General features: G+C 40.8%; 2 protein-coding genes across 3 annotated transcripts in view; one reads left to right on the forward strand and one right to left on the reverse strand.

Annotated features, from left to right (window-relative positions):
* Nucleotides 1-1,270, forward strand: part of mmp28 (matrix metallopeptidase 28) — a 177,117-nt gene extending 175,847 nt beyond the window's left edge. Inside the window, exon 8 of the mRNA XM_034168183.1 lies at nucleotides 515-1,270. Within this exon, the coding sequence (XP_034024074.1) occupies nucleotides 515-906 (392 nt within the window). The 3' untranslated portion in view covers nucleotides 907-1,270. The remainder of the gene's footprint in view (nucleotides 1-514) is intronic.
* Nucleotides 1,271-4,184: 2,914 nt separating this feature from the next.
* On the reverse strand, nucleotides 4,185-27,104 carry LOC117508420 (protein FAM124B). 2 transcript variants are annotated; one of them, XM_034168184.1, is made up of 7 exons: nucleotides 26,872-27,104; nucleotides 26,514-26,542; nucleotides 16,442-16,660; nucleotides 14,636-15,019; nucleotides 13,805-14,001; nucleotides 13,518-13,677; nucleotides 4,185-6,568 (listed from the first exon to the last, which is right to left on the reverse strand). In XM_034168184.1, the coding sequence occupies exons 1-7, from the start codon at nucleotides 26,937-26,939 to the stop codon at nucleotides 6,051-6,053; spliced, it is 1,575 nt and encodes a 524-aa protein (XP_034024075.1). In that variant the 5' UTR covers nucleotides 26,940-27,104; the 3' UTR covers nucleotides 4,185-6,050. The 2 variants fall into 2 exon arrangements, with proteins under 2 accessions (XP_034024075.1, XP_034024076.1); XM_034168185.1 differs by lacking the exon at nucleotides 26,514-26,542.
* Between the last annotated feature and the right edge of the window lie 516 nt (nucleotides 27,105-27,620).

The raw sequence follows: 27,620 nt of genomic DNA on the forward strand, positions 1-27,620 counted from the left end.
ATATGATAACAAGAACCTAAATTTATAAATACATTAAGGCAGCAAATTAACATCAAAAAATTATGTAATTAACAGGAAATAAAAGGGTTGTGTTCTTGTCCAACTCATTATAGAAACTTTGCAGAATTTATTACCACCCTTGAAAAATGTCAGCTACCTATTTATAAATACCCAATCTAGAACCCATGAATCCCCACCGTCAACATGCTAGTTATTGCTTTATGACTTCACAAAGCTCTTTCTACACACACACTGATCTACAGTGTTTAGTGCCACATAGTACCTTCTAAATCCAAATAACCCCAAGATTTCCACGATGTGATTTTATGTTTGCAGTAGGTCAACATTAATGACAAGCAAGATGGGAAATAATATGAATCAGACTTTCCTCTTTGTCTGCCGAAGGAGGCGATAATGACATTGGTGGAGGAATGCACTCTGAGTGCCCTTTTAGTTGTAATCAGTGGGCTGGTTTCAGGTTGATCACGTTGAAGTTTTGTGTTGTGTGCTGCAGGGAAGTGGATGTGGCGCTATGCAGGCAGTGAGCTGGACCCGGGCTTCCCCAGGAGCAGCAGTGATTTGGGTCTTCCTCGACACCCTGACTCTGCCTTCTATTATGCCCCTCTGGGTCACATGGTCCTCTTCAGGGGCACTCGCTACTCAGTCCTCAACCTCAAAACCCTGCAGTTAGAACCCTACTACCCCCGCAGACTAACAGATTGGACTGGGGTGCCACAGGGGACCAACGGGGCGCTGACCCGTCCAGATGGGAACCTTTACCTGTTTAGACAGCAGCAGTTCTGGAGATTTGACCCAGTCAAAGTACAAGTCACCAGGGAAGGCCTGTGGGCCACGGAGCTTCAGTGGACTGGATGTAGAACTCTTGAGAGCAATGACATCCTTTGACCAGCAGAGGGAGCTGTAAGCTTTAAATCGTGCAATGTAGACCACGTTGAGCTCATTTGCAGTCGATTAATTACTGCTTGATACAAATACCAGAGCAGATGAGGAGTCTTAAAAGCTATTCATGAACTTGGTTTTACTGTGGGGGACTTCTGCAGACGAACGTGAATTATGAATTACTACTTTTATATGAATCAAAACGTCTGCCTGTATGACAAGCACTTCTTTGCCTCACATCATCTCATTAACATAACTTTTATATCACAACGCAGCCGGAACGCTCTCTTTTCGCACAATGAAACTGAATGCTTTTATGAGCTCTTCTGCAATCAGATGCACATTTTGTATAAAACTGTTACACATTCGTGACCGTGACTGTGCACGCTGATGAGAGTACCTCACATTTCAGATTCTGTGTACAGGACTCAAAATGTTTATTTTACACCACCAGCATGAGGTCAAGATAATATACAACCTCAAATCAGAAAAAACTGGGACAGTATGGAAAATGCTCATTTAAAAAGCAGTGATTCGAACATCAACTTTGACTTCAATTTCACTGCAGACTCTGAACCAAAGACACAGGGGTTTTTTTTGTCTACTTCATTGTATTTGTTAATACAGCCATTCCTACATTTAAATTAAATGTTTTTTTTTCAGGGCAGCTCACAGGCTTAGTGGTTAGCACTGTTGCCTCACAGCGAGAAAGACATGGGACCGATTCCCACCTGTGGTCTTTTTGTGTGGAGTTTGCATGTTCTCCCCGTGTTTACATGGGTTCCGGCTACTTCCCACATCCAGAGACGTGCAGGTTAGGTGGATTGGAAACTTTAAATTGTCCATAGGTGTGAATGTGTGTGTTTATTTATATGTGGCCCTGCGACAGACTGGCGTCCTGTCCAGGGTGTACCCCGCCCCACGCTCTATAACTGCTGTGACAAGCTCCAGCTCCGCCAACCCGATCTTGGATAAGCGGTTGAAGGTGAGTGTGATGTTTTTTTCAAACAATTGATGTCAACAGGTGACTGTAATAATTTGACACAAAAGCAGTATCCACACAAAATTGAGTCTGAGGAGCACAGATGGGCAGATCTTCAGTTTTTCAGCAAATGATTGGAAGGGATTTGCATATTTCACCCTCTGCAGTGCATAATATCATTAAATAACTCAAGGAATCTGGAGGAATTTCAGTGCATAAAGGCCAAGGGCACAAACAAACCTAAGTTGAACATATGATGTCTGATCCTTATATGGCACTGCATCAAGAAGTTATTTATCAAAAAAGCCTTATGTTAAATTCTCAACTCTGCAAAAATAGTAATACCTGACACACTTAATGGCTTAGTATCCTCAGCGCCAAAATGTCTTCAGTGTTGTGAGAAGGAATGGCAACATTACAAAGTAGTACGTTTAGCATCGCAACTTAGGCCGCTAACCCTATGTCGTGGTGTCCGGCGTATTATTTCTAGTTTGGCAAGAGTGTAATATGGGTCATTGACTTTTGCTGGGTATATATTTGTACATGAATTATGCACGTTTTGTTCATGGGCGCAATTTGGTGGGGGATAGGGGGGACATGCCCCCCCACCTTTTCAACCGGGGGGGGGGCAGAATATGGTATGTCCTCCCCACCTTCTGACATATATGTGTGTACTTGAAACATGCTATGCCAGTCTTATGTGCAAAACCATGTCAGAATAGTATCTTAGTTTCTGCAAGTTTGTATTTTTAGCAGCATTGACTTGTTTACAACACCTGTTTCTTGTTTGTCACATTTGGAATTTTCTGGGACTGCATTTGCCCCGATTTGAAACCAAAAATAGTTGCCTCTAGGGACTAGTGTCTACACATAAGTATCAATGGACCATATGCTAATTTACAAAATTCTGAAAGTTAGAAAAGGAAATCAGAAAAGCTATCTGGGACCTCAGAAAGCCCATCTGCAATTATTGCTTGATCTCCAAAATCAGTCTATGCAAGCGAAATTGTGTTCAGTATGAGTGCTGTCATTTGTGCCACTTCGAAAATTAAATTCATAAGTAATTTATAACTTAATAACTAAATTTATGATCTGTTGTTTTTTCAAACTTATGCAAAAACAAATCTTGAGAAAAAAAAATACAGTATGCGATAGTTAATAATTACTAAGAGTCAGTTCTTTCATATTTATGAATACATTTTACCACATTGCAGTTGTTTTTTAATGAGAACTCAACCTATCATTCTTTTTGAGTTCTACACATGTGGTGATACCTTATTTACACCAGGATCTTAATAAAATCAATGCTGGCTGTTCTCAGAATAAAGTACTTATATCAACAGTTTCAAAATGCATAAGTCAAATGGTGTCCACTTTATGGTCTTCTCAAAACATTAAAATTACTGTTCTGGATGCTCAGAATGCATCTGAGCTTATCTAGAAACTGCTGGCTTTTGGGGGCCAAAAGCGGCCCCCAGACCCCCGGCCTATGGGCTTCGGCCCTGCGGGCCTCGCACGTTGTCCCCCACCCCCCCAATTTCTAGTTCTAAATCGCGCCCTTGATTTTGTTTATGTCCTCCAGTTTTGTTCTAGACATTTTGGCCAATAACACTATGTAACACAGTTTTTGTTCCTGGCTTCTAAGTGTTATATTTCAACTGCTTATGTCTAAAGTCTATGGAAAAATGACTACATTCAGCACAAACTTTGATTTTTTTATTTTTTTTTTACGTTCTAGAAAGTTCTAAAAGTTTCTTGAAATTTCTAGATAATGCTGGAAACTTCTAGAAAATTCTGGACAGTTCTAGCAGTTAAAGAATATTCTAGAAGACTACTCAGTAGTAATGAAGGCAAATCGAGAATATTCTTGAAAACAGACAAATTTCAAAATATCATTGTCCTGATCACAGAAGCAAAGTTTCTGTGGAATAACAGCTATTTTCTATTTATTTAAGGCATAACAGGTTAGGAAAACACACTGTGTACCCAGGAACAAAACAAAAATAAAAATTTGTTACATAGTGTAATTTCATATGTATGTAGTTACGGGAGAGGTTCATTATTTTATGCTATTGAGAAATTTCAAGAACTCACAAAGACTTCTTAAACTGAAATAAGTAAAATTTAAAGAACAAGCACAACTAAAATGTTTTCTAATATACAGCTAATATATATTCATGATGTATATGCATATGTGGTGTACGGTAAACAGTCCCTATGCAAATTTTAAAATATCACCAGTAATATATGTTCTATGTTGTCACAAATACAAGAACGTATTAATCAGTACACAGTGCAGGTGTCAGCTTCAGGAAAAGTTTATTTAGTGTATTTTTTTTTTGTCAAGGGTGACAATACTCATCTCAACCAGCTAACTCAGAGGGTTGTTGGCTCATGATGTTTTAATAACTTTGGCAAAAAAGTGATCTGGCCCTTTATGTCACGCCACTAAACTAAATATGGATTTGTTTAACTTCAGTCAGTGTGGCAGATAGAATAATGCTGTATTCTAAACAAACATGGAACAAGTATTGTGAACCTCATGTTAGGGCCCTGTCACACCCTGACGATTTAGCCAACATATGCCGACGTATCAAAAATACACAGAATAAGTCATGCAGCTGTCACACCGTGACAATTTAGCCAGTGTATGCCGACAGCCCCATTTCCACCAAGCGGTTCGAGTCGGTACTGCACAGTATGGTACGGGTCGGAACAGTTAAGTCTGGCTTGGTTTGGGTCTCCACTGCTGGCAGAACAGTTTTGTCTGGCAGGAGGTGCACATAGACACTGACAAGCACGTCATTAAGCACACATACGCTGTGGCACAGCCTTCTCACCCCCCCCCCCCCCCCCCCCCCCCCCCCCCCCCCCCAACTACCACCACCTACATAGAGGCCAAAGACAGCAATTTAACATTTTTAAAAATTTCTAATTGTCTTGGTGGATCATGTGATTTATTTTGATCGTGTGCAGAATGCTGAAGAATCGGCTGATGTCTGTGATAAATGCTGATGTAAGTGAATGAGGCGCTGTGACTCAACTTTTAAAATAAGTTAATTTTCTTGTTGTGGCACTAAGCGCTGGAATGCTCTGGTTCAGAGTGAGAAATGCACCAGCAGCAGACAAACCACCGAAGGACATAAGTTTTCGTCAGGCTGTGATGATGAATCTGAAGAAATGAACAGGTAAGATTAAAGCTTTATATTTACTCCGTGTGCGAATGGTCTTAATATTTGAAACAGTCTGAACTGTTTGCATGAGGACTGCAGCTTTCAGTTATTCAGCCAATCAATGGACAGCATTAATAGATATATTTCAACTTATGAGTAAATTACAAGAAATGTGTGTCAACAATCGCATAACTTAGCTGCGTATATAGGACCTATGAGCCATATGCTGGCATACGTTGAAAATATTGTGTATGCACAAAGTTTTTCGGCGTACTCGCGTGCTTCAACGTGCTCTAAACTTACAAAAACATACCCATAACGTATTAGACGTACACCTGCATATGCTAACGTTTTTAATACAGTCTGCATACACAAGCTAAATCATCAAGGTGTGACAGGATGTTAGCTCCACCGACCCCTGGTTCATGCAGGTCTGTTGCTCTGGTCACTCAATACAGCAGTGACCGTTCAGTCAGTGCAAATAATAAAGGATTTTGCCAGAGTGAGACCGAAATAAAAGTAGCATTAATAGAACAAATCAATGTCGCTAGGTATATCTGTTGAAGATACATGTAGTTTGTTAACGCTAGACAGATCTTTGTACCTAATAAAATGGCCATTGAGTCGGTGTAGTGATCGTAATTTCAGAATATTTATTCTTCATCTGCATATTTTCAGAGTTTTCTTGCTCACCTCTGGTATCTGGCCACGGAAACATTTTGATGACGGGAAGCTGGAAATTCAGACATCCCACTGTCTGAAACACAGCAAAAATCATTGGGGCTGATTTTATTTTTTTTTTTTTTTTGCTGATCGAGTTCATAGCTGTTAAAGAATTTCTCTCTTAAATTATGCTAATGAACTGTGAAGTGTGAACTGTTCACTGCTGGATCTCAGACAAGGACTTTGTTTGCCAGTCTCCCCCTGCCTCACTTCATATCTTCTGCTTCCTCCTGACTGTATGCGGCATATTTTTAGTAAGTTTGACTGCAGGTTCAGATGAAGAACTCATTGAGTGGCTCTGCAGTAGTCCGATCCCTCTCGGCCTTCGGCCCTTTGGATGGGCTCGATATAGCTGCTGCGGTCCTGGAGGTTCCCTGAGAGACGGTGTGTGTCCATGCAAGACACTCACTCAGCTCTTTGAGTCGTCCCTCAGCTGAAGCTCTAAAGGCTGCAGGCTGCTCACAGCTCACAGTGACGTCCACAGAGGGTGAGCTAGTAACCACAGCGACCGCCGAGTCAGACTGAGGTGTGACAGGGACTCCCGTGTCCACGTTAGTCTCCGACTCCTCTTCATCCTCTTCCAGAAGGAGGTGGGAAAGGGAACAAGTGATTGAGGGGCGCAGAGGAGAGTCTCTGTGATTGGAGGTGGGAGGCGGGGCAGGGCTGCTGCGCTGGGACGAGTAGCAGGAGCTGCTTGAATGGGTGCTACAGCAGCTGCCTGACCCCAAGCTCTCTGCTCCTCCTCCCCCCTGCAGCAATTCCACGCCAGTGTCAGAGCGGGGACTATCACCTGGCAACAACCACAGAAACACCAAGCAGTGAGACAACAGTGAAACATTATTAAAAAAAAAAAGGCTTAGTCATATGTAAGACTGTCAGCAGCTAAACCTCTGAGTGCTCTGTCACCTTTGACAATTATGCTGTACCCTAGAAAATCATCTTTTCCCACAAATGTTTCAGGAGTGAATGTGTGAATGCAGCAGCTGTCTTAGAGTACTAACCAACCTATAACTGCATTTTTCAATATCTGACAATTGCATAGTGTAGTGATTAACACATTCTTGTATTTTGTAATTACTTAAGCCCTGGTCCTACCAAATAATGAGCCACATAACATGTTTTGTGTGGCACAAGTCCAGTTTTTCAACAAACATGGGAGAATAGTGGCTCTTAGAGGCAGAATATTCATCTAACTAGGCTCATCTCTGAGCGTGGCGCTAATTTCAAGAAGTTCAAAATTTAGCAACAACAGCGTGGGACAGTCTGTGTACAAGATACTACGAGGACAAACAAGGATTTTAGAGCCATGTTTGTGGTGAGGACGAGGCTGTTGGAAGCCCATTATCTGAGCACCTGGTGGCTACAAGGACAGTACAGGTTATTTTGGACAGGCTATTTTGTCTCAGCCCTCTCGTGCACTTCGCCGTGACAGTCCCACCTGCTTTGTGCACTGGACGCTGTATATTAAATAAATATTTTGTAGAGGATTAATCATTTTCTGCCACAGTCTGGCTGTTGAAAACACCTCTAATCGCTTCTGGAATCACAGAGGACCATTTCATCTGGAACCTTTTTTTCCCCCCTCTCTCTCTCGTGTGCTGCAGGAGGTGGAGAATGTATAATAATGGCATTTTAAAAAGGAATACTTTGCACCATGTATCATGCTTAGTTATGTTATGGGGTAACATGTCACATGTCACTGAATCCAATGGACGTCGAACTTGTTTGACCTTCACTTTGGAGACCAAGCATTCAACAGTGAAAACTATTCCATTTTTAATCCTTTTATTTCAACCAATAATTTGCATCACTTGTTACCAAAACTGGAGCAACTTTTGACCCCTGTACAATCTGAAACTGACCTCTGTCACAATTTTTGCTGTTTTTACCCCATAACAGTCAGTCATTGACAGTTCAAACTATACCTTTTTGGAATTGTTATGACCAGACAAATAATGTGGTATAGTTTTCAACATGATTGGAGCAACTTAAAATTTTGACCCCTGTGTAATTCTTTATTGACCCCTGTAGCTCATTAGAGGTCAGCTCCAGGATGGCCCTATAGCTTAAAATAAACATTAGTTAATTTATAATATGTGTGCCAAATTTGATGCTTTTATCACAAAATGCACAATTGTTTTGCTATGCCGGCCCACTACAACACAGGTGAACTGCATGCAGCCTGATGCACAGATGCGCACACCGGACAGACTGTGCAGGAGTGTGTTCTTTTGGACTGCATTTAAAAAAATGTGACAGCCAGAGAAGTCTATAACTTCTTCTGGGTTGTCTTTACTAGAGTACCAAACTGTTTGTATTAACGATTCATGCAAATTAAGTCCAAGACATCTTCAGTGACTTGGAAATGTGCCTGTATCCATCCTCTGACTTGTTTAAAGAAAACTGGCAATAAAACTGATTGTGTGTTATACCAAAGGAGACCTAATACTCATCTTGGCTTTGATATTTTATTTACTTTATATTAAGTTGTGGAGATATGCTTTGAGTTTGAGGATGATAGTTTTAGAAATTTTAATATCAAGAAGCCTCAATTGCTTTTTGTATTTAAAATGGCATAAACAAATTTCTAAGTGGAAGAACTTGCAAAACCGCAGGGTGTTCAAATACTTCTTTTCCTCACTGTATTGCAAAAGTTTGCTGAAGATTCTCTGTCCACTTTCATAGTGTACAGAGAAAGAGAAGGGGGGATAGCTCCTAAAGACCAGATGCACAGACAACATCAGTGGTAAACACCTCTAAGACCTCAGAGACTGAAGCAGGGTTGATATAAAACAACAGCAATAAAAAAAGAATAATACAGCTAGCTGGCCAGATATTCACACTTTACCACTAATGTTCAAGCATCTACAAAATAGGTTGGGTGCAAATCCTCATTGCTATTTTGAACATCAGGCACACAAAACTGGTTCCTTAGAGACCAGACTTTTTTTGTTGTAACACCTCAGTGTCTGAAGTAATGTTTGCTATATACTTTCAAATAAGTTTTTAAAAACACCTGGTGATCTACATTAACTACCGTATGTTACTGCCCTAGGTGTTCTACAAGAAATTCAGCTTCAAGTGGGGCTGGGTGTTTGCACAAACTCATCCAAATATTACGATTGTCGGACCGCCCATTTCAATAAAATGTCCGATTTCCTCACCGAACAAATCATCTGTCTGTGTCTGTTTTCCCCCTACCCTTCTGTCATTTATAAAATGTGTTCCTTATCCGCTGATATCTGGTGCAGCAAAAAAATTAAAATAAAATAAAATAAAATGTGACTTGATGTGAAATGCACGGTCAGTTTCCATGGAAACACTTTTCACAGATATTATATTAAAACAGAAAACTCTGGCTTTCATGGAAGCTTAAAAAAGGTCCTATTTAAACCCAGGCGGCTCTGTAATTAAATACTCCGTTTGTTGCTGTCCGGACAAAGCTAGCCACACTGTCACAGAACACTTCCTGTTTCTTGCACAAGTCTTTTACAATTAGAGCACAGGACAAACGGGTGATGAGAAAAACAGTGAAAACACTGGGCCTCATTCATGAACCATTCTTAAGACTGACACTGATAAAACTGAAATGATGGTTCTTGGTCCACTGAGGCATCGGCATCAATTTGACCAGCTAGCACTTAGCTTGTGTTCGTGTTTTATACATCATAGGGACAAAGTGAGGAATCTTGGGGTAATTTTTGATCCTACGTTGTCTTTTGACCTCCACATTAGAGACATCACGAGGACTGCTTTCTTCCATTCGCAAAATATAGGGAGGATTCGTCCCATCCTGTCTATGGCTGATGCTGAGACTTTGATACATGTATTTGTCTCTGCTAGATTGGATTATTGTAACACTTTATTTTCTGGTTTGCCGCAGTCCAGTACTAGGGGTCTTCACCTGGTTCAAAATGCTGCTGCCAGACTCTTGACACAAAGTAGATGGTTTGATCATATTACCCCCATTTTGGCATCCCGTCACTGGCTACCTGTCTCTGCGAGGTCGGATTTTAAAGTTTTGCTATTGGCCTATGAAGTTATTCATGCACTGGCACCGGCCTATCTGGCTGATTTAGTTAAACCATATGTACTGGCCCGGGCTTTGCATTCATGGGATGCAGGACCCAAGTGTCCCAAGGGTGAGGAAAAGATCTGCGGGACAGACAGCCTTTTCGCACCATGCTCCGTTTTGTGCAATGCTCTCCTGGCCTCAGTGACACTTTCAGATTCTGTGGAGATTTAAGAAAAGACATCTTTTTACCCAGTCTTATGGCTAGCATCCTTTTTAAATTATTTTACTCTTTATTGTGTTTTATTGTGAACTTTTAATTGTTTTTGATGTTTTAATTTTATTTTACATTGATTTTTATTATTTTATATTGTTTTTGTGCTGTTTTTTTGTGATGTCGCGTTATAAATTGAATAAATTGAAATTTAAATTAAAATGAAAGCTTTCTGATGAACTTTGCATACATCCTTTGACAACAAACTAATTTTTCTGAATAGAAAAGAAGACTTGTTGGAAAAAAATAAACTGATTATAGGTCCTTCACCATGTGACTGGAGTTTGTACAAAGCTACCCACATTGTTTCAGAACACTTCTTATTTCTTGCACAAGAGTCTTTCACAATAACAGCACAGGACAAGCAGGTGCCCTCATCACAAGTCCAACACGTAAGAAGAGGAAAAATCAATCAATCAATCAATCAAACATTTATTTATAAAGCGCTTTACAGCACCAACTGGTGTCCAAAGTCGTTAACATTAAAAACACAAATTCACAAAAATAAAACACATATAGAATAAAATTTTAAAACAGCACATAAAAAACAGAACATGTCACCTCCCCACTAAGCGTTAAAAGCCAGTTTAAATAAGTAAGTCTTTAACTTAGATTTAAAAAGTGCTAGGTCAGGAATACTACGTAACTCAAGAGGTAGCTTGTTCCACAGTCTGGGACCAGCCACCGCGAAAGCATGGTCACCCCAGCGTTTATATCTTGACCTTGGAACATCTAAGTAAAGCTGGCCAGACACCCTTAATGTCCTACTGTAGGTGCGCAAAGTTAAAATTTCAGACAAGTAGGGAGGTGCAAGGCCATAAATAGCTTTAAAAACAAACATTAAAATTTTTAAATCAATTCTAAAACGAACTGGAAGCCAGTGGAGTGAGTACAAGCCGGGCGTAATATGCTCATGTCTAAAAGTGTTTGTTAAAAGACGAGCAGCAGCATTCTGCACCAACTGGAGACGTGCAAGAGACGACTGATTAATGCCCGAATAAAGTGCATTACAATAATCAAGTCCTTTATTTTAGCCAAAAGGCAAAGTTGGAAAAACTAGCTTTGAGTTTATCTGTTGATCAAACCTCAAACAGCTGTCAAAAATCACTCCCAAATTCTTGACAGCTGGTTTTAATTAGCTAGACCACCCAAGTTTGGTGTTACCACATTTGGTATGCCAGAGCGCTCAAACACCATGATCTCCGTTTTACCATCATTCAGGTAAAGGAAGTTTTGGGACAGCCACTGCTTTACATCGCGAATACAATTAAATAATGATGACAAAGCATCACTCCCATTAGTCCTCACAGGCAGATAGATTTGCAGATCATTTGCATAACAATGAAAGGACAGGTTGTGCTGGGTTATAACTGACCCCAATGGCAGAATGTACAAAGAAAATAGAATCGGCCCAAGGACAGAACCCTGCAGCACTCCACAAGACAGATGACCAGTTGATGAGGAGAGGTCCCCAATGATGACAGAAAAGCTCCTTTCAGTCAAATATGATCTAAACCATTTAAGTGCAGTACGCTGAATGCTAATAAAATGTTCTAACCGGGAAACAAGTACTGTGTGATCCACAGTATCAAAGGCTGCTGTGAGGTCCAACAGAACCAGCACAGCAGGATTCCCTGCATCAAAAACATCATGATAACTCATTTTTTGCTTTTTACAATATGCTTGGGGGGATCACAGAATTAAATCTATTTTAGGTGAGAGTTTAATAAAGTTTAACAAAAAAATTATATTGGATAAGCATTTAACCAACTTTATTAACAAATGGGGGTGGGTGGATGCTCGGTCCTGGGCCCTCAGGCACGCAAATACAGTAGATAAAATGTTTAAAGGCCCAGTCACACGGCACTTAGCGAAGGGTGATGAAGCCCTGACGAAACAAGAAGTCTGGACTTTCGTTGACATCGTTTAACCTTCGCGCAGCTTCGTTCCTGCAGCTGGCGCTACGTCAGGATTTTTAAACTGTTGAAAAATTTGAACGAAGGGCAACGAAAACCTCAATTTGTCTGTGTCTCATTTTGCTGTTGTTCTTTAATTGTTTGTTTAGTTCTTCTCACGTTGTTAAATTTGACTTCGTTGGAGCAGCTGAACGTTTTCACACAGTGCAGAAGCAGTTTGTGAGAGCAGAGGCTGCTGCTGCTTCATGTACCGTCGGAAATTACAGGGCAAACTCAGCCTGCTTGCTTGGATTTTTTTTTTATCTGTGTGTTTGGGGGGGGGGCAATGGGCTCAGGCACCTTACATAGGCCAGAATTAATCTTTTGTGTGGATATAATTAATTATTTTGCCATAAGCAACTGTTGAATTTGAAACAACAAAAAATTTGTGTAATTTCCGACGGTACTTGAATGCAGCATCAGCGGCAGCAGCAGCTGCTGCGTGCGCTTATTATTTTGTATTAAATATAACAATATGTGTAGGAATGATAATCCAGTCCTTCTGTACATGTGGCAACGGGTAGATGAATCAAAATGATTATATAAAGAGCTGTTCTGGAAGGAAGAATTCACGTTGTGGATCAGTGATCAGCTGGTGGAATAACCGCACGTGAGTCAATGCGCGCGTTCACACGCACTGATTAATTTACTGCTCTGATATATTCAATCATCTTTACACTTATATTTATTTTCCCTTTTGACAGTTTTCTGTTATAAATAAATATATATGGCTTAGAACATAATACAGTGATACAGCAGTGACCACAGCACACTTTTTGTTTGTTTGTTTGTTTGTTTTTTTTAAATTGGAGGAAGACGGAGGGTGCAGCGTGTCGACAGATAGTGTGGATTCTGATAATGATGGAGATGATCCCGCTTTTGTTTTGGATGAGGAACCAGAGCAGGTGGTCCACCGACGTGCGCACAGATCTCCACAGCTTCTGTTTGCAGTTTCTCCAGCACTCAGGTGCTATGAGCGCCGAGTCCTGGAACGCAGAGATGCAGACACACACTGCTGCAGCTGTGGCTCCAGGTGCGTTTCGTCAAGATCGTGAGCTTCAGTTTTGTTAATTTCCTCTTTCGTCCCTTTTGCGCTCTTGCTTCGCAGGCTGTTCGGTGATAAAAGCTCTTTCGTCCACCTTTTCTCAACGAATTGTGACGTTTTTTTACTTTTTCCCTTCGTTTAGGAATCGTTGTGTGCCGTGTGACTGGGCCATAAAATACCTTTAAACCACTTGAGGTAAATTTTACAGTGAAAAACATTACACTTACTAAGACGTAAATCACCCACCCAAAAAACCCTTCTCTTGTACAAAAATTTGTTTAATGTGGGGAAAATAAAAACCAGATTCTGATATTTTCCAGTTGTAATATTCTGGATCTCAGTTTTCAATGACAGCGTTGTCTTCTGCTTTCTCGTACTTAAAACTCCATCTGACAATGAATCTGTATGAGTGGTGGTTCTCCTCAGGACAGCTCTGTCCGTCTGTGTTCTTACCTTGTGTTTTCCAGGGCAGAACAGATGTGGGGCTGCTGGACCGCTGCCTGCGGCTCTGTTCTGAGCTCCTCCTAAGCTGCATTCCTCTCGGAGAAACCGCAGAGAAGGTCAAAGGGAAAGCACAGGTTAAAGGTCGCTGAGGGTGTGCTGGAGTTTTCACCTGGAGAGAAACTGTAATTTTAACCTGGACTATGGGGCCTTTACATGTTATTACACATTTGACAGCATCTCTTCTTCAGAACCTCAGGACCAATGGTGGTGTACAATGAAATATGTGTTACAGCTACCTGGAAAAGAACTTTGTTTCCATCCAGGTCTTCAGTTTGCCATCGTGTGGTGCTGATGGGTGTACAGGGGTTTGGCAGCAGAGGAACGAGTTGGCCAATTTCTTCCACACTGAACTGTAGCACAGCGGAGCTGCACGGCTCCACCCGAACCCCTGGTGGGAGCTGCTTCAAAGCCAGCTGCAGGCACAGACCAGGCTCTATGCAGGAAATAAAGACTTTCTAAATGTGTGGTGATTTTTTTTATACTTAAAAATGGGGAAAAAGTTAAATAAAAAAAAAATGGGATGATGACATGTTAGCCTCTTTTACTTGTTTTGAAAATTTCTAAAATCAGGCCTTGACATGAAGCAGGATGTACTTATCTTGCTTTTCGTGTAGCGCACCTCTGTAAGATTTGAAAAACAATTTTAAAATGAAGACATTTTCTACAATTTGGCACTCTTTCATAATTATTTCCTTTCTGTCATGTAAGTCACCAGTGTTTATTTATTGAAATTAAAAGTTTTTTTTTTTAATTAACCAGATTTTTTTTATATGGTTTCTCAGTTCCACTTAGTACAGAAGTGTAGGAGTAAAACAAGATCACAGAGTAATGCCAATTAAACAATGTTTTACAGTTGTTAAAAATATATTCATCATGGTTACTATTAATAGTATATTATGTGCAAGAATGTCTTTAAAACGTTTTGGTGTAATGGCTGTTATCAAATATAAAGCCAACTCAGTGCTACTTGTGACAATTTTTTTTGATAATTTCCTTTCAAGCACATTTGTTAACGAGGGGATTGTACTTCGGTTTGTGATCTAAAGTCTAGAAAATGACGGTCAAACCTGTGTGCAGAGTGAACCAGCAGAAGCCGGTCTTTTGCTCCTGTGCCTGTTGTTGCAGCACCGTCTCATAGAGTCTGACCTCGTCCTCATAATTGTCATATCCACTGTACAATGTCACACGTAGTATCTCTCCTCCACAGTGTACTGGTCGCACACCCCAGACAGGCATCCCATCTCCCAAGCTGTAAAAATCTCGGCTGGGCAGGAGGTAGGGCCGCAGCTTGGAGCTGCTGGATGTGATGTGGACTCCTCCAGTCTGGCTGCCACAGCTCTCAGTATGATGGTACTGCCATGGTGGCCGCTGGAAGAAGTCCAACACTCTGAGGATGCGCTCTTCTCCATAGACCTCATGGAGGAAGAAGGTAATGGACAAGGAAGGATATCCTGCAACAAATGAGCATTTAGGAAAAATCTGACTTGCAATCAATCATCACAGCAGATTCAGCTCTATCAAAGTCCAATGATGAAAACTCAGACTGGTCACTGGTAATTTGAATGTAGCTAATTTGAATAAACAAGCAAAATCAAAGGCTGCAGATGATTCCCTCTGCTCAGTTCTGACCATTTTTGAGCCACAATAATTCATTAATATGATCCCTGTGCAAAAATGCTTTTCAGTCAGTGTCTTCAGCTTTGTCAGATAATGAACACAGTCATGAATGTGAGACTATCTCCTTACAAGGAAGGCTCACTGCTAATCAATGCAAATTTATTTGAAACATTTGTATGAGCACTGAGACATTTTATGCTGAAAAGTAACGGGGTCATGTGCTGTTACATAACAGCTGAGTAGCTCATTGTCATTTGATTGGTGGTTTGTGTGTCATGTGACACTGATTATTCGTACTATTTGACATTGTTTCATTTACTGTGCAATGGTGCTTTTTAGCGTGCAATTTTGGTTCTATATGAAATGTGCTACTGCACGGGTCGACCACGGCTCACGCTACCAGGGATGGCATTTAGCTAAACATGACAGAGTTTGTTTCGCTGACAGACAACGATTTAAACAAGCTAACTGATGGTGCTAATTCTTCTCTCTCACACACACACACACAAAAAAAAACAACATTCACTACACTGCACGCCGTCTGGAGGCATGAAGAGCTGTTCGGCTGAAGAGCTGGACAAATTTCTGATGAGATTTTTCACTGGACTGAGGAAAGCAGACAGCAGTCTGTACACAAAGTCAGTGCATGGCATCACAGACTACATCATCTGAATTGTTTTTGAACTATGACTGTTTTTGCAAGCTGACTGAGAACAACTTTGGACTGTACATGAAGTCGGTGCATAACATCACGGACTACATCATCTGAATTGTTTTTGAACTATTTGACTGTTTTTGCAAGTTGACTGAGAACAACTTGCTCCTATTTAAAGTTTGTGTTGGACTGTTTAGAAGCTGTTGTTGTCAAAACACCAGTGAAGCACACAAAATGTAAGTCCCTTTTCTGTTGCTTATAAATTAATAAAATATCAAATGATTTATTTTAGATGTTATATATAAAAAAAAAAAATTTATGTTTTTTTTCCCCATTCATTCAATGGAACAAATTTTCACCTCATTGAATGGAACATTCCATCTTTCACCTCATGAAATATTCATACCACTGAACTCAAACATTTATTATTTGTATATTGCCTCCACACTCATTAAACTTCACCTACACTGCTTACATTTGTTTTTAGACCAACATGTTAAAACAAAACTCCCCATACAAATTAAAATTACATCTATGGTGACAGTCTAACCTCAAAAACAGTTTATACTGCCACTTCCCTCAAGTTGCAATATAACCCTACCTGCTACAGGACAAAGATGGGAGCGTGTGTAATCCTTGAAAGGAGAGGCCCTTTCAGACACATGGAAGATGCGGAGGCTTGGGCAGAGCCAACGGAGCAGGCGATCCAGCGTGTGCTGCAGCAGGAGGGAATCTCCAGGGTTAGCCAGCACATGTAAATTCATGAGCAGCAACTGCTGCTGCTGCTGCCGCCGCCTGAATCGCCTGGTCAGGTCCTCAACTTACACACACACGCACACACACACACACACACACACACACGGAAAATACTTCAGTATTCAACCACTGTACTTAAGAACAACTTTGAGCTACTATTTAGACTAAGTTCAACATTGCTTGTCATGACATTTATAAATCAGGTTCACATTTCAGAGTGAAATACTGTAATTTTTAACTCATTCATTTATTTTCTGCCAATTAAAAGGGTCCATGTCATGGTGGCAGTAGACTCTGCAGCTCATCCAATACTTCCCTATCCTCTAATTCTTCCTGGGGAAGGTTAGGGTTAGGTATAATTCCTCAAGTGTTTCCAGGGTTTTCCCAGAACTGGATGTACCTGAAGACCTTACGATGAAGACAACAAGGGGACATCCTCACCAGATGCCTGAACCACCTGAGTTGACTCTTTCTGATGCAAAGAAACAGCACCTCTGCTCAGAGACCCTAGGGGATATTTGAGCAACACCCCTTGTGTAAGCCCAGATTCCCAATAAAGGACTCTCATTTCAGCCATTTGTATCTGAGACCATGTTCTTTTGGTCATTATCCCAAGTTCATTGCCATAGGTGAGGATAAGAGTGTAAGTCGACTGGTAAATTGATCCACAGGATCTTAGATGTGGCATGATCCATCTATCGACAGTGCACCCTACCCTTTATTCTCTCATTTTGAGTAGTGACCTCACATTAAGGAAACATCACATTGTTTCTTCAGGCTGAGTTGAACCAAGCCCATTGGCTTTAGGGCTGTCCACCAGGCCTTCACCTGTGAGTTTAGCCTCCCTCCCCATGCCAGTCTCACCTGGCGACCCTAATCTGGCCAAAGTGACCTCTTCCATAGTTGTCTGTCATGAAGCCCCCCCCCCCCCACCAAACCTTTCTCTGTCTCCTCACCTGGTCCTATTTGCCAAGCGGGAGACTAAACTCACAGGTGAAGGCCTGGTGGACAGGCCTAAAGCCAATGGGCTTGGTTCGACTCAGCCTAAAGAAACAATGTGATGTTTCCTTAATGTGAGCTCACTACTCAAAAGGAGAAAATAAAGGGTAGGGTGCACTGTTTAATGGGCAGTGCACAGGAGCATAAATTCACAAGGACTGACATTTGTTATGGTACTAAATCATATACAATGAAAAACAAAACCTAGTGGCATTATATATTGGCCATCAGCTGCCCTGTTCTCTAAAAATGGTCATTGGTCACTGGTCATTAAAAAGCCATACTGGTCAGCCACAAGTGAAAGGTGTAGAATTTGGCCTATATGTACATTATCAATATTGATATGCTTTCATCTGACATGTCACTCAGACATGTAATCCCATAATGCCACTCAGTGGGCGACAAGATAAACTGTTACACAGTACTCAACATCACTTGACAAGTTCAAAATACGTGAGACTCAAATCTCTAACAGAAATCCATCAACTGGTCTGTATCAACAACTCATATCACAACGTATTACAGGTAATACACTGGAAGTTTGATCTAAATATGTTTTGCATCATAGACATTAGGGAAGGGTATTGATAAGATTTTAATCGATATCGATGCCATTATCGATTCCGCTTATCAATCTGACTCCTTATCGATTCCCTTATCAATACCGCTTGTGAATTTTTTGTGTACTAAAAGTAGGCTTTACAGGTTTTCTATGTCAACATTTTATTGAGTCTTAAAGTAAATAAATATGAAATTGGTCACGGGATCCTTGATCTCTGGACAGAAATAAAATCTGTACATTTTGGATCCTTGAACTCAAAACAAAATCTGTAGTTTTTGTCAAAAGCATTTCCTTTCAGATATTAAAGCAATAAGTATAATTCCAAAGCTTCTGAGCTGAGCTCTTGCAGCCGACTGCGCCGCACATCAAGTTCAATGTAATTCATAAAGAATGGAGAACGTCTTATTTTGGGAGGAAAAAAAACTGTTTTGGTTTGTTGTTTGGATTACAACATTTGGAAAGAGGCATCATTTGATTTAAAACAGCGATTCGCTTTGAAGTTATTAATTCCAACTGAAATCCGCACAGCAGAGCCGTGCAGCATTTGGAGCTGTGCAAACTGAACAGAGGACAATTCTTGTTTCTTGCTCACAACAGGACAAGAGTGCCAGTTAGTGACTTTAATCTGCACAAAGGTGACTCACAATTCACATCTTTAAAGAGGAGCATTACACAGTGAGAAATGCAGTACTTTCCTATAAGAAACATACCAAAGAGCTGATGTTCCACACTTTTTACACTAGTCCCGCAAGTACATACCTGTATCGGACATTTGAACTTCGCGATCTCCTGAACTTCTGGTGGCTTTTTTTTTCCTATGCTTGCACTTTGTTGATGCTCCCTAAGCTTCCGTTTTTCTGCCGCCTGCCTGTTCAGATCAGTGTTATTTTTTCAGCTCAGAGGACGGCTCATATGGATAAAAATAAGGTTGTAGCTCGTTGTCTACCTTCCTGAGGTTAGAAACTAGTGTTTTTTTCTACAATGTTTCTCTTAAGCTCTACTGAGCCGTGAACTTCGAATCTGTGAATATCTTTCTAAGTTTATCGAAGTGGGAGGGGGGCGCCACTGCAGCTGTTACAAACATGTCTCCTCCGGTAGATCCAGAATCTATTCCAGCCAGGAACATGGATGACTGGATTCAAGTCTGGGATGGCAAAGAAGTTGAGGCAGAAACTTGGCGCCTGAACAACATCGTTTGGTGCAGATGCGGAAACTGCACGCTGATGCCGCATTTGGCATGCACGAAAATGGACCTTGAATTCAAGCTTCACTCGTTAATTGGCCACAAACACCCCACGTCATGCCCTGTGTTTTGCAGCACAGCAACGGAGACTTCAATTAATGTACGGAAGCAACGCTTGTTTGAAATGGGCCGTGTACAAAACTGCAATTCCAACGTGGACATTGGCGCGTATGTACAGTCTTTCATCAATGACATTAGTGCCGAGCGGGAAGTACCCGGATATTCTACAAAGATGGCAGCCCAGGGGCGCTCGGGACAGCACGAAGATCACATGCCCAATAAAGGTATGTACTTGCAGGACTAGTGTAAAAAGTGTGGAATATCAGCTCTTTAGTATGTTTCTTATAGGAAAGTATTGCATTTCTCACTGTGTAATGTTCCCCTTTAAATGGCTTTGAGAGGGGTTAAAGAAATTGCGGACCTGCTGCTTCTGAAAATTAACAAAGCAGAGAACCAACGAAGAAGCGGGTCACAGCACTGCATCGTTACTTCAAGCAGAGCCATTGCAGAAGCAGCAGATCTGCAATCAATGTAGAAAAATGATCATTTTCATTTTCCTGATAAACACCCTCAAAAACTGTGGCCGCTCTGGCATAATGTGAACTGAAGGACTGATAGGCAAAAAGGCTACTGATGTCAGTGGATCAAATAATTTCTTAACGATTCTTAAAAAGAACCGGTTTTCGTTACCCAAACGTAATGGACATACTACTTACACCAAGGAGGACACATTTTGAATTTGATTGGCTATCAGCAGGGTCTCAAAAACAACAGATCCCAACATGGGCTATGGGTGAAGGAAAAGTTAGATTTTGATATTCAAATCGAGGGTCACATTTAATTGCTGTTATTAACACTGTGGCACTTTGATTTTGATATCTGTACTTTGGCATCTCACCTGTCATTCAGTTCAATTAAGGACAGAGCACTGGATTTTGACATAGGTATAAGTCTATACCCAGTAGTACACATCTGTAGCTATTGATTATTTTAGCCATTGAGTATTCTATCGATTATTCTGGCGATTAATCGGATAAAAAGTACTTTTGCGTTTTTAAACAATAGTCCAGGGCTCTCCCTAAGCAATGGCACAATATCGCTGCGCCAAAGTGTTGACATTTTGCTGAAATGGTGATGGGATGTGGCTTTGTTTTGTCCAACTTGTAAAATTTAACCATTTTTACGTTTGTTTGTTTTTTTATGAAGGTTGTTGGACTAGGTCCCTGCGTGATTTTGTTTTTATCCCTCTTTCTCTGCGATTCAGCAGATGCATTTCAGCTGGACGTTGAACATGCCAGCCTCGCAGTCAGTTTTTTAAATTATTATTTTATTTAAGTTACCGTGCTCGTGAAGCGTTGTGTGTTGCCCAAAAAAAGCGAAAATTAAAAAGCGAAACAGAAGACTGGACTTCTGCTATTTGTCAGTGTAGCCGGGGACGGAGCTGTGACTCGCACGGAGCAGAGACAGACAGCAGCCGGACACCGGGTCAATAATCACCCCCCACGTCGAGCAGACCGTGTGTTTTTCAAAAATACACAAACACACTGCTTCACTTTAAATGCGCAGTAAGTCTATTTCAGATGATCAGCATGGATCCACTTTGTCTTAAAAGGCTTTATTTTACTCTGTGTGTTGCGTTGGAAAGCTGTAGCTATCGTTGCCAATTTGATTAGCCGTTATGCTCTAGTCTTGTTTTTTTTTTCTGGGGACGTTGCAGCACCACACACAGGCCTGGCACATGTACTACAACGTTAAACAAGCTTCAAGGCACAGAATTTGCCTCGAACATTTTTTTGTAATCGAAATATTCAAGTTACTCTAATAATCGTTTCAGCCCTATACAGCATACACACGACACTTTGTGCCTTTTGTTAATAGTAATGACATTTTTTATGTTTTATTTTATTTTTCATTTCACTGTTTCACGTTCTGTATAGTCTCTGATGGAAATCAATAATGCACAAGTCTCAAAGTTGCAACGCAGATATTTACACACTGAAAACGAGAGATCCTTTTAAGGTAGATGTCACAAACCAACTCAGTTGACATTGCAAAATAAATTTTAAGCTATCACTTGGGCCCTGGGAAGCTGTAACTTTTTTTTCTTTTACAGTACATATACTAAATAAAAATATAAATGCAACACTTCTGTTTTCGCTCCCATTTTTCATGAGCTGAACTGAAACATGTAAAACATTTTCTATATACACCATAGACCTATTTCCCTCAACCTATTTCCCTCAAATATTGTTCACAAATCTGTCTAAATCTGTGTTAGTGAGCACTTCTCAGTGGAGCAGATAAGTATTATTTTTGGCCAGAATTGTTCACTTGGTGATACAAGCATCAGATTTGGCATGAATGTTCTTCATAAATCAGTGTTTGAGGGAAAAAAGTGCTGGCCACTTGAAAATCCAATATGGCAGCCAGGTAGGGGTCAATGAAGAATTACACGGGGCCAAAATAACACATTATTTGCCTGATCATAAATATTCCATAAAGGTATAGTTTGGACTATCTATGACTGAATTATGGAGTTATGGGGTAAAAACAGCAAGAATGGTGACAAAGGTCAGTTTCAGTTTGTACAGGGGGTCAAACGTTAAAGTTGCTCCAATTTTTGTAAAATGTGATGCAAATTATTGGTTGAGTTAACAGGGTTTTAAAAAAGGAATAGTTTGCACCATGTGTCATGCTCAGTTGTCACGTTACAGGGTAACATATGTCACATGCCATAGAATCAATGGACAGAGACATTGTTTGACATTTACTTTGCAAACCAAGCATTCAACACAGTCAAAACTATTCCATTTATTAATCCTATTAATTCAACCAATAATTTGCACCACCTTTTACCAAAATTGTGGTAACTTTAACGTTTGACTCCTGTACAAACTGAAATTGACCTTTGTCACCATTAGGGCTGCCACAAACAACTATTTTGATAGTCGACTAGTTAACGATTATATTTGCGATTAGTCAACTAGTCGGATCATACATAATTTCCTAAGTTAAAGCCTGCAGCATTTTCCAAGAAACGTCAGGGGATGAAAACATGAACATTTCCAAATCAGTGACTATTTCTTAGACTTCATTTACATCAATCATTCAGAAATACAAACAGTGTGATACTTTATAGTAAATCTGTGTCAGGTAGGCAGTTCTCAAAAACTAAATGGCCACGCTGGAAGGAGACAAGTGAGGGAAGCCACCAAGACACAACTCTGGAAGAACTTTTGACTTCTGTGAGTGGAGAAACTGGGAATAGTGCAACATTTTTATTTTTATTTTCATTTTACATACGAGGTCTCTTAGATAATAAACCGACCCTTTTATTTTTTTTTTTAACTATATGGATTTGAATGACGTGCAATTACACCAATCATGCTTGAACCCTCGTGCGCATGCATGAGTTTTTTCACGCGTCGGTGACGTCATTTCCCTGTGGGCAGGCCTTGAGTGAGATGTGGTCCCGCCCTCTCGGCTGAATTCCTTTGTTTCACACGCTGCTCCAGACGGTCCAATTTTTTCTGGACCTGTGAAGAATATCCGAGTGGACACTATTCAAGAAATTAAGCTGGTTTTCGGTGAAAAGTTTAATGGCTGATGAGAGATTATGGGGCGTTTCTGTCGGTGTAAGGACTTCCCACGGAGCGGGACGTACTGCAGCGCTTCCAGGCGCCGTCGTCGGCCTGTTTCGAGCTGAAAACATCCTAATTTAAGGCTTAATTCACCCAGGACATCGTGAGAGAACAGAGAAGATTCAGAAGAGGCCGGCATGAGGACTTTATGCAGACATTCCACTGTTTAAGGACATTTTTTAATGAAAGACGTGCTCGCAAATTCGCCGAGTCGTTTCGGCAAATCTGTGCGCTGCGACAGGAAAAACACCTCCGTGTTGAAAACCATTTGTAAAATTCAGGCGGCTTTTGATGGCTTTCAACAAGTGAGTAACTGAGAAATTGTTTAACAGCTTGGGCATGTTCCAACTTGCCCGTTAAGGTTTCCAACAGAGGTGTTTTTCCTGTCGTGACCCCCGCGGTCGGGTCCGGCCCGACATGCGACTCTGCCCGCATGTTCTTTCATTACAAAATGTCCGTTAACAATGGAATGTCCGAATAAACTCCTCATGCCGACTTCTTCTGAAAGTTCTCTGTTCTCTGACGACTTACTGGGTCAACAGAGCCTGAAATGTGTAAGTTTTCAACTTGAAACGGCGAGACGCTGCCGCCTCGAAGCGCAGATCGCCGTCAGGCACCGTGGGCCGTCCTTATGGCGACACTACCAGACCAAAATCTCTCATCAGCCGTTAAAATTTTTACCGAAAACCAGCTGAATTTATCGAAAGGTGTCCACTCAGTTGTGCCTTACATTTTTGAAAAAATTTTGATCAAAGCAGCAGTCTCTGAGCCATTCCTAAACAATGAAAAAAATCGACGAGAGGGTGGGCGACTCCTCACTCAAAGACTGCCCACAGGCAAATGATGCAACCGACAGGCGTGAAAAAACTCTTGCATGCCCACGAGGGTTCAAGCATGTCTGATGTAATCACACGTGATTCAAATTCATATGGTTTTTGAAAAAAATGTCGGATACTTTTCTAATAGACCTCGTATATTCCCAACTTTTTCTGATTTGTCGTTGTTTCTGTTGCATTTCTGAAATTACAGAACTGTTATAAAGAAAAGTGTAAACATTTTATTGTGTTTTAAAACTTTGTGGAGCAAATGCAAACACCAAACTCTTATAAAGAAGGAAAAAAATGTACCTGGACATGTGCAGGAAAACTTTGATATAAACTGAAAGAATAATGCAGGCTGATATGACTCCCCATATTTTTTGTATAAATAAATCAGAATAAAATAAGAGGTAACTCACTTTGAAATGATAGCTGCAGCTTATAATAACTTTGAAAAATAACAAAAATCAGCAGCTTGTATTTTTATTCTGACTCCAGTTCATTTTAGTGTGAAGTCATTTTTTTCTCCTCATCAGTCATGTTTTGTGCTTGAACACTACATTAAGCTCAAGATTGAACAAATACTTATCTATGGAAAATACCAGCTGTTCAAGTTCAGAGTTCTCACCTGCTTTTTGTGATCTGTGCCTGTGAACATCACTGCACAGCTTCTCCACATCAGGGTTTTTTTTTAATCCGTATACGAGTAATTTTTGCTCAGTTCATTTATATATTCTCATTTTTTAAGGATATTTGACCGTTTATTTTATCTCATGATCTCATAAATTCTGTATACGACGTGCACATGGTGTGAACAGGTCGGTGCCATCAGAAAAACCCCGGTAGAGAAAGTGGAGAGAGAAGTAAAGGCAGCTCCACGGTTTGGCTTTGTTTATTTTTTTTGGTTTTGTTTGTTTTTTTTTTTAACATGTTCATTCGGGTTAAAATCCTCTCTCTGCTCCGCGCTTGCTGCACTGATGGTTCTTAGCAGAATATAACGTCTTGTGCCTCCGTTTAGGAATCTCCCTCCCTCGCAGTCTGCAGCAAGTTGACTCCGCGCGCGCATGTACACACACACACACACACACACACACACACACACACACACACACACACACACACAGCTCCTGTGGTAAACTGCGCATTTTAGACAGCTTTGAACAAGACGGCCACTGTTTTAATCGGCCGTCTTATCCAAGTTTTAACATTCAAATGATGGCAGGACGGCTCGCTGCCTAAAACTATGAACTGAGAGAAAAACAAAGACTTAAATAAACTAAACGACTCGTCGACTACTAAATTAGTTGTCGACGGTTTCAATAGTCGACGTTGTCGTGACTCGTCGACTAGCTGTGGCAGCCCTAGTCACCATTCTTGCTGTTTTTACCCCATAACTCCAGAACATGCAATTATAGATCATCCAAACCATACCTTTTTGGAATCTTTCTGACCAGACACATAATGTGGTATAGCTTTCAATATGATTGGACTATTTTTAAATTTTGACCCCTGTGCAATTCTTCATTGACCTCTACTTGGCTGCCATATTGGATTTTCAAGTGGCCAGCACTTTTTTACTCAAACACTGATTTCAAAAGAACATTCCTGCCAAATCTGAGGCTTGTATCATCAAGTGAAGGATTGTTTCAGTTATCTGCTGCACTGTTTGCTGAGATAATCCATCCCACCTCACAGGTGTAGCATATCAAGATGCTGACTATACTGCATGATTATTGTGTGCCTTAGGCTGGCCACAATAAAAGGCCACCCTAAAATGTGCAGTTTTATCACACAGCACAATGCCACAGATGTCGCAAGTTTTGAGTGAGCGTGCAATTGGCACGCTGACTGCAGGAATGTCCACCAGAGCTGTTGCCAGTGAACTGAATGTTCATTTCTCTACCATAAGCGGTCCCTCAAGGCATTTCAGAGAATTTGGCAGTACATCCAACTGGCCTCACAAACACATACCACGTGTAACCACCTCAGCCTACACATCCAGCATGTTCACCTCCAATATCGTCTGAGATCAGCCACCCGGACAGCTGTTGCAACAATCAGTTTGCAGAACCAAAGAAGTTCTATACAAACTATCAGAAACCGTCTCAGGGAAGCTCATCTGCATGCTCGTCATCCTCATTGGGGTCTCGACCTGACTACAGTTAGTCATCGTAACCAACCTGAGTGGGCAAAGGCTCACATTCAATGGTGTGCTGCTGATCAACTTGATGTGAAGGAGATGTGTTGCACTGTGTGAGGCAAATGGTGGTCACACCAGATACTGACTGGTTTTCTCCACCCCATAAAGCAAAACTGCACATTTCAGAGCGGCCTTTTATTGTGGCCAGCCTAAGGCACACCTGCGCAATAATCATGCTGTTGAATCAACATCTTGATATAACACCTGTGAGGTGGGATGATTATCTCGGCAAAGGAGAAGAGCTCACTAACAGATTTAGACAGATTTGTTAACAATATTTGAGAAATAGGTATTTTATGTATATAGAAAATATTTTAGATCTTTGAGTTTTGCTCACGAAAAATGGGAGCAAAAACAAAAGTGATGCGTTTTGTTCAATGTACGCGAGCCTTTGTTATCAAACATCGTTTTAATTTGTAACAAATGTCCATCTAAAGTAAAATAAAGCACATACCAGATGATGACATCTTGGTGGAATCAGATCTAAATGAGACAAAAAATAAAATAAAATAAAATAATAAAAAAATAAGACTGAAGAACGAGTAAATCTGTCTCCATCTTGCGGTTCTACCTTCGGAAACCTGTCTCGCTGGTCACCATGACAACATGCAGTTCTAAGCTAAAACTAAGTAAATGGAAATATCACAAACAGGAGAGTAATAAGAAAACTCTGTAGGACAGTGCTAATACGTTATAACACGATAAGCTTTAGTGGTCAGAAACATCAACACTGTGACTTCAAGGACAAAGTTAGCTGTGGAGCTAAGTGTTAGCTAGCTAACGTTAGCCGAGCTAACAGAGAGTTCACTCACTCGGCGGTTTCAGCTCCAGAATCCACGTTTTCATCGTAGGTTCTCTTAAACATCATCCGAATCACCATTCACATTCGATAGAGTGTCGTGGACACAAAGTTTAGGTGAACGGTGAAGTCTGAACTGAGAGCAAAAATAAGCATCCTGCTTGATTCTGTTCCACAACTCCACAAAACTGATCTTGTTGGAGACCCTGACGTCACCAGACAATAATATGACGTTTTGTTTGTAGTAAGCGTACGATCCTTAAGAAAACGTTAAACGCTGCTTAAACGAGAAGCAGTGCGTAGTCGGTTAGAGTCCAAACGCTAGGTGTCTAATATGTAAAACAGGAGCAGCAGACGGCAACAAAATTAGACAGAGACCCCTCCAGATTTGAAAGTGCAGGAGGCACACAATCAAGCATGTTTGTTAATACCTCCTTAAGAAAGACTATTACAGGCCTGTTCAACTGCAGCCTCCAAAGGGGGAGAAAAAAGACGGTGCCCATATAAAACAAGGAAATATTTCCCCACTGGAAGGTCCCATATATTAAGCAGCACGTTTAAGATTGAGAGTATACCTCAACCAATCAATAGGTGACGAGCGTGAATGATGTCATCTGGCCAGATCTTCAATTACCTCTTCCCATACATAAAACTACATCTCTGCATTCAACCTTACAAAATGATACCTCCACTCTGCCATGTTTCTTATTCTAATATTTATATACATACAGTAGTGTTCAGAATAATAATAGTGCTATGTGA

Source organism: Thalassophryne amazonica, chromosome 4 (genome assembly GCF_902500255.1).
Source record: "Thalassophryne amazonica chromosome 4, fThaAma1.1, whole genome shotgun sequence".
NCBI lineage: Eukaryota > Metazoa > Chordata > Actinopteri > Batrachoidiformes > Batrachoididae > Thalassophryne > Thalassophryne amazonica.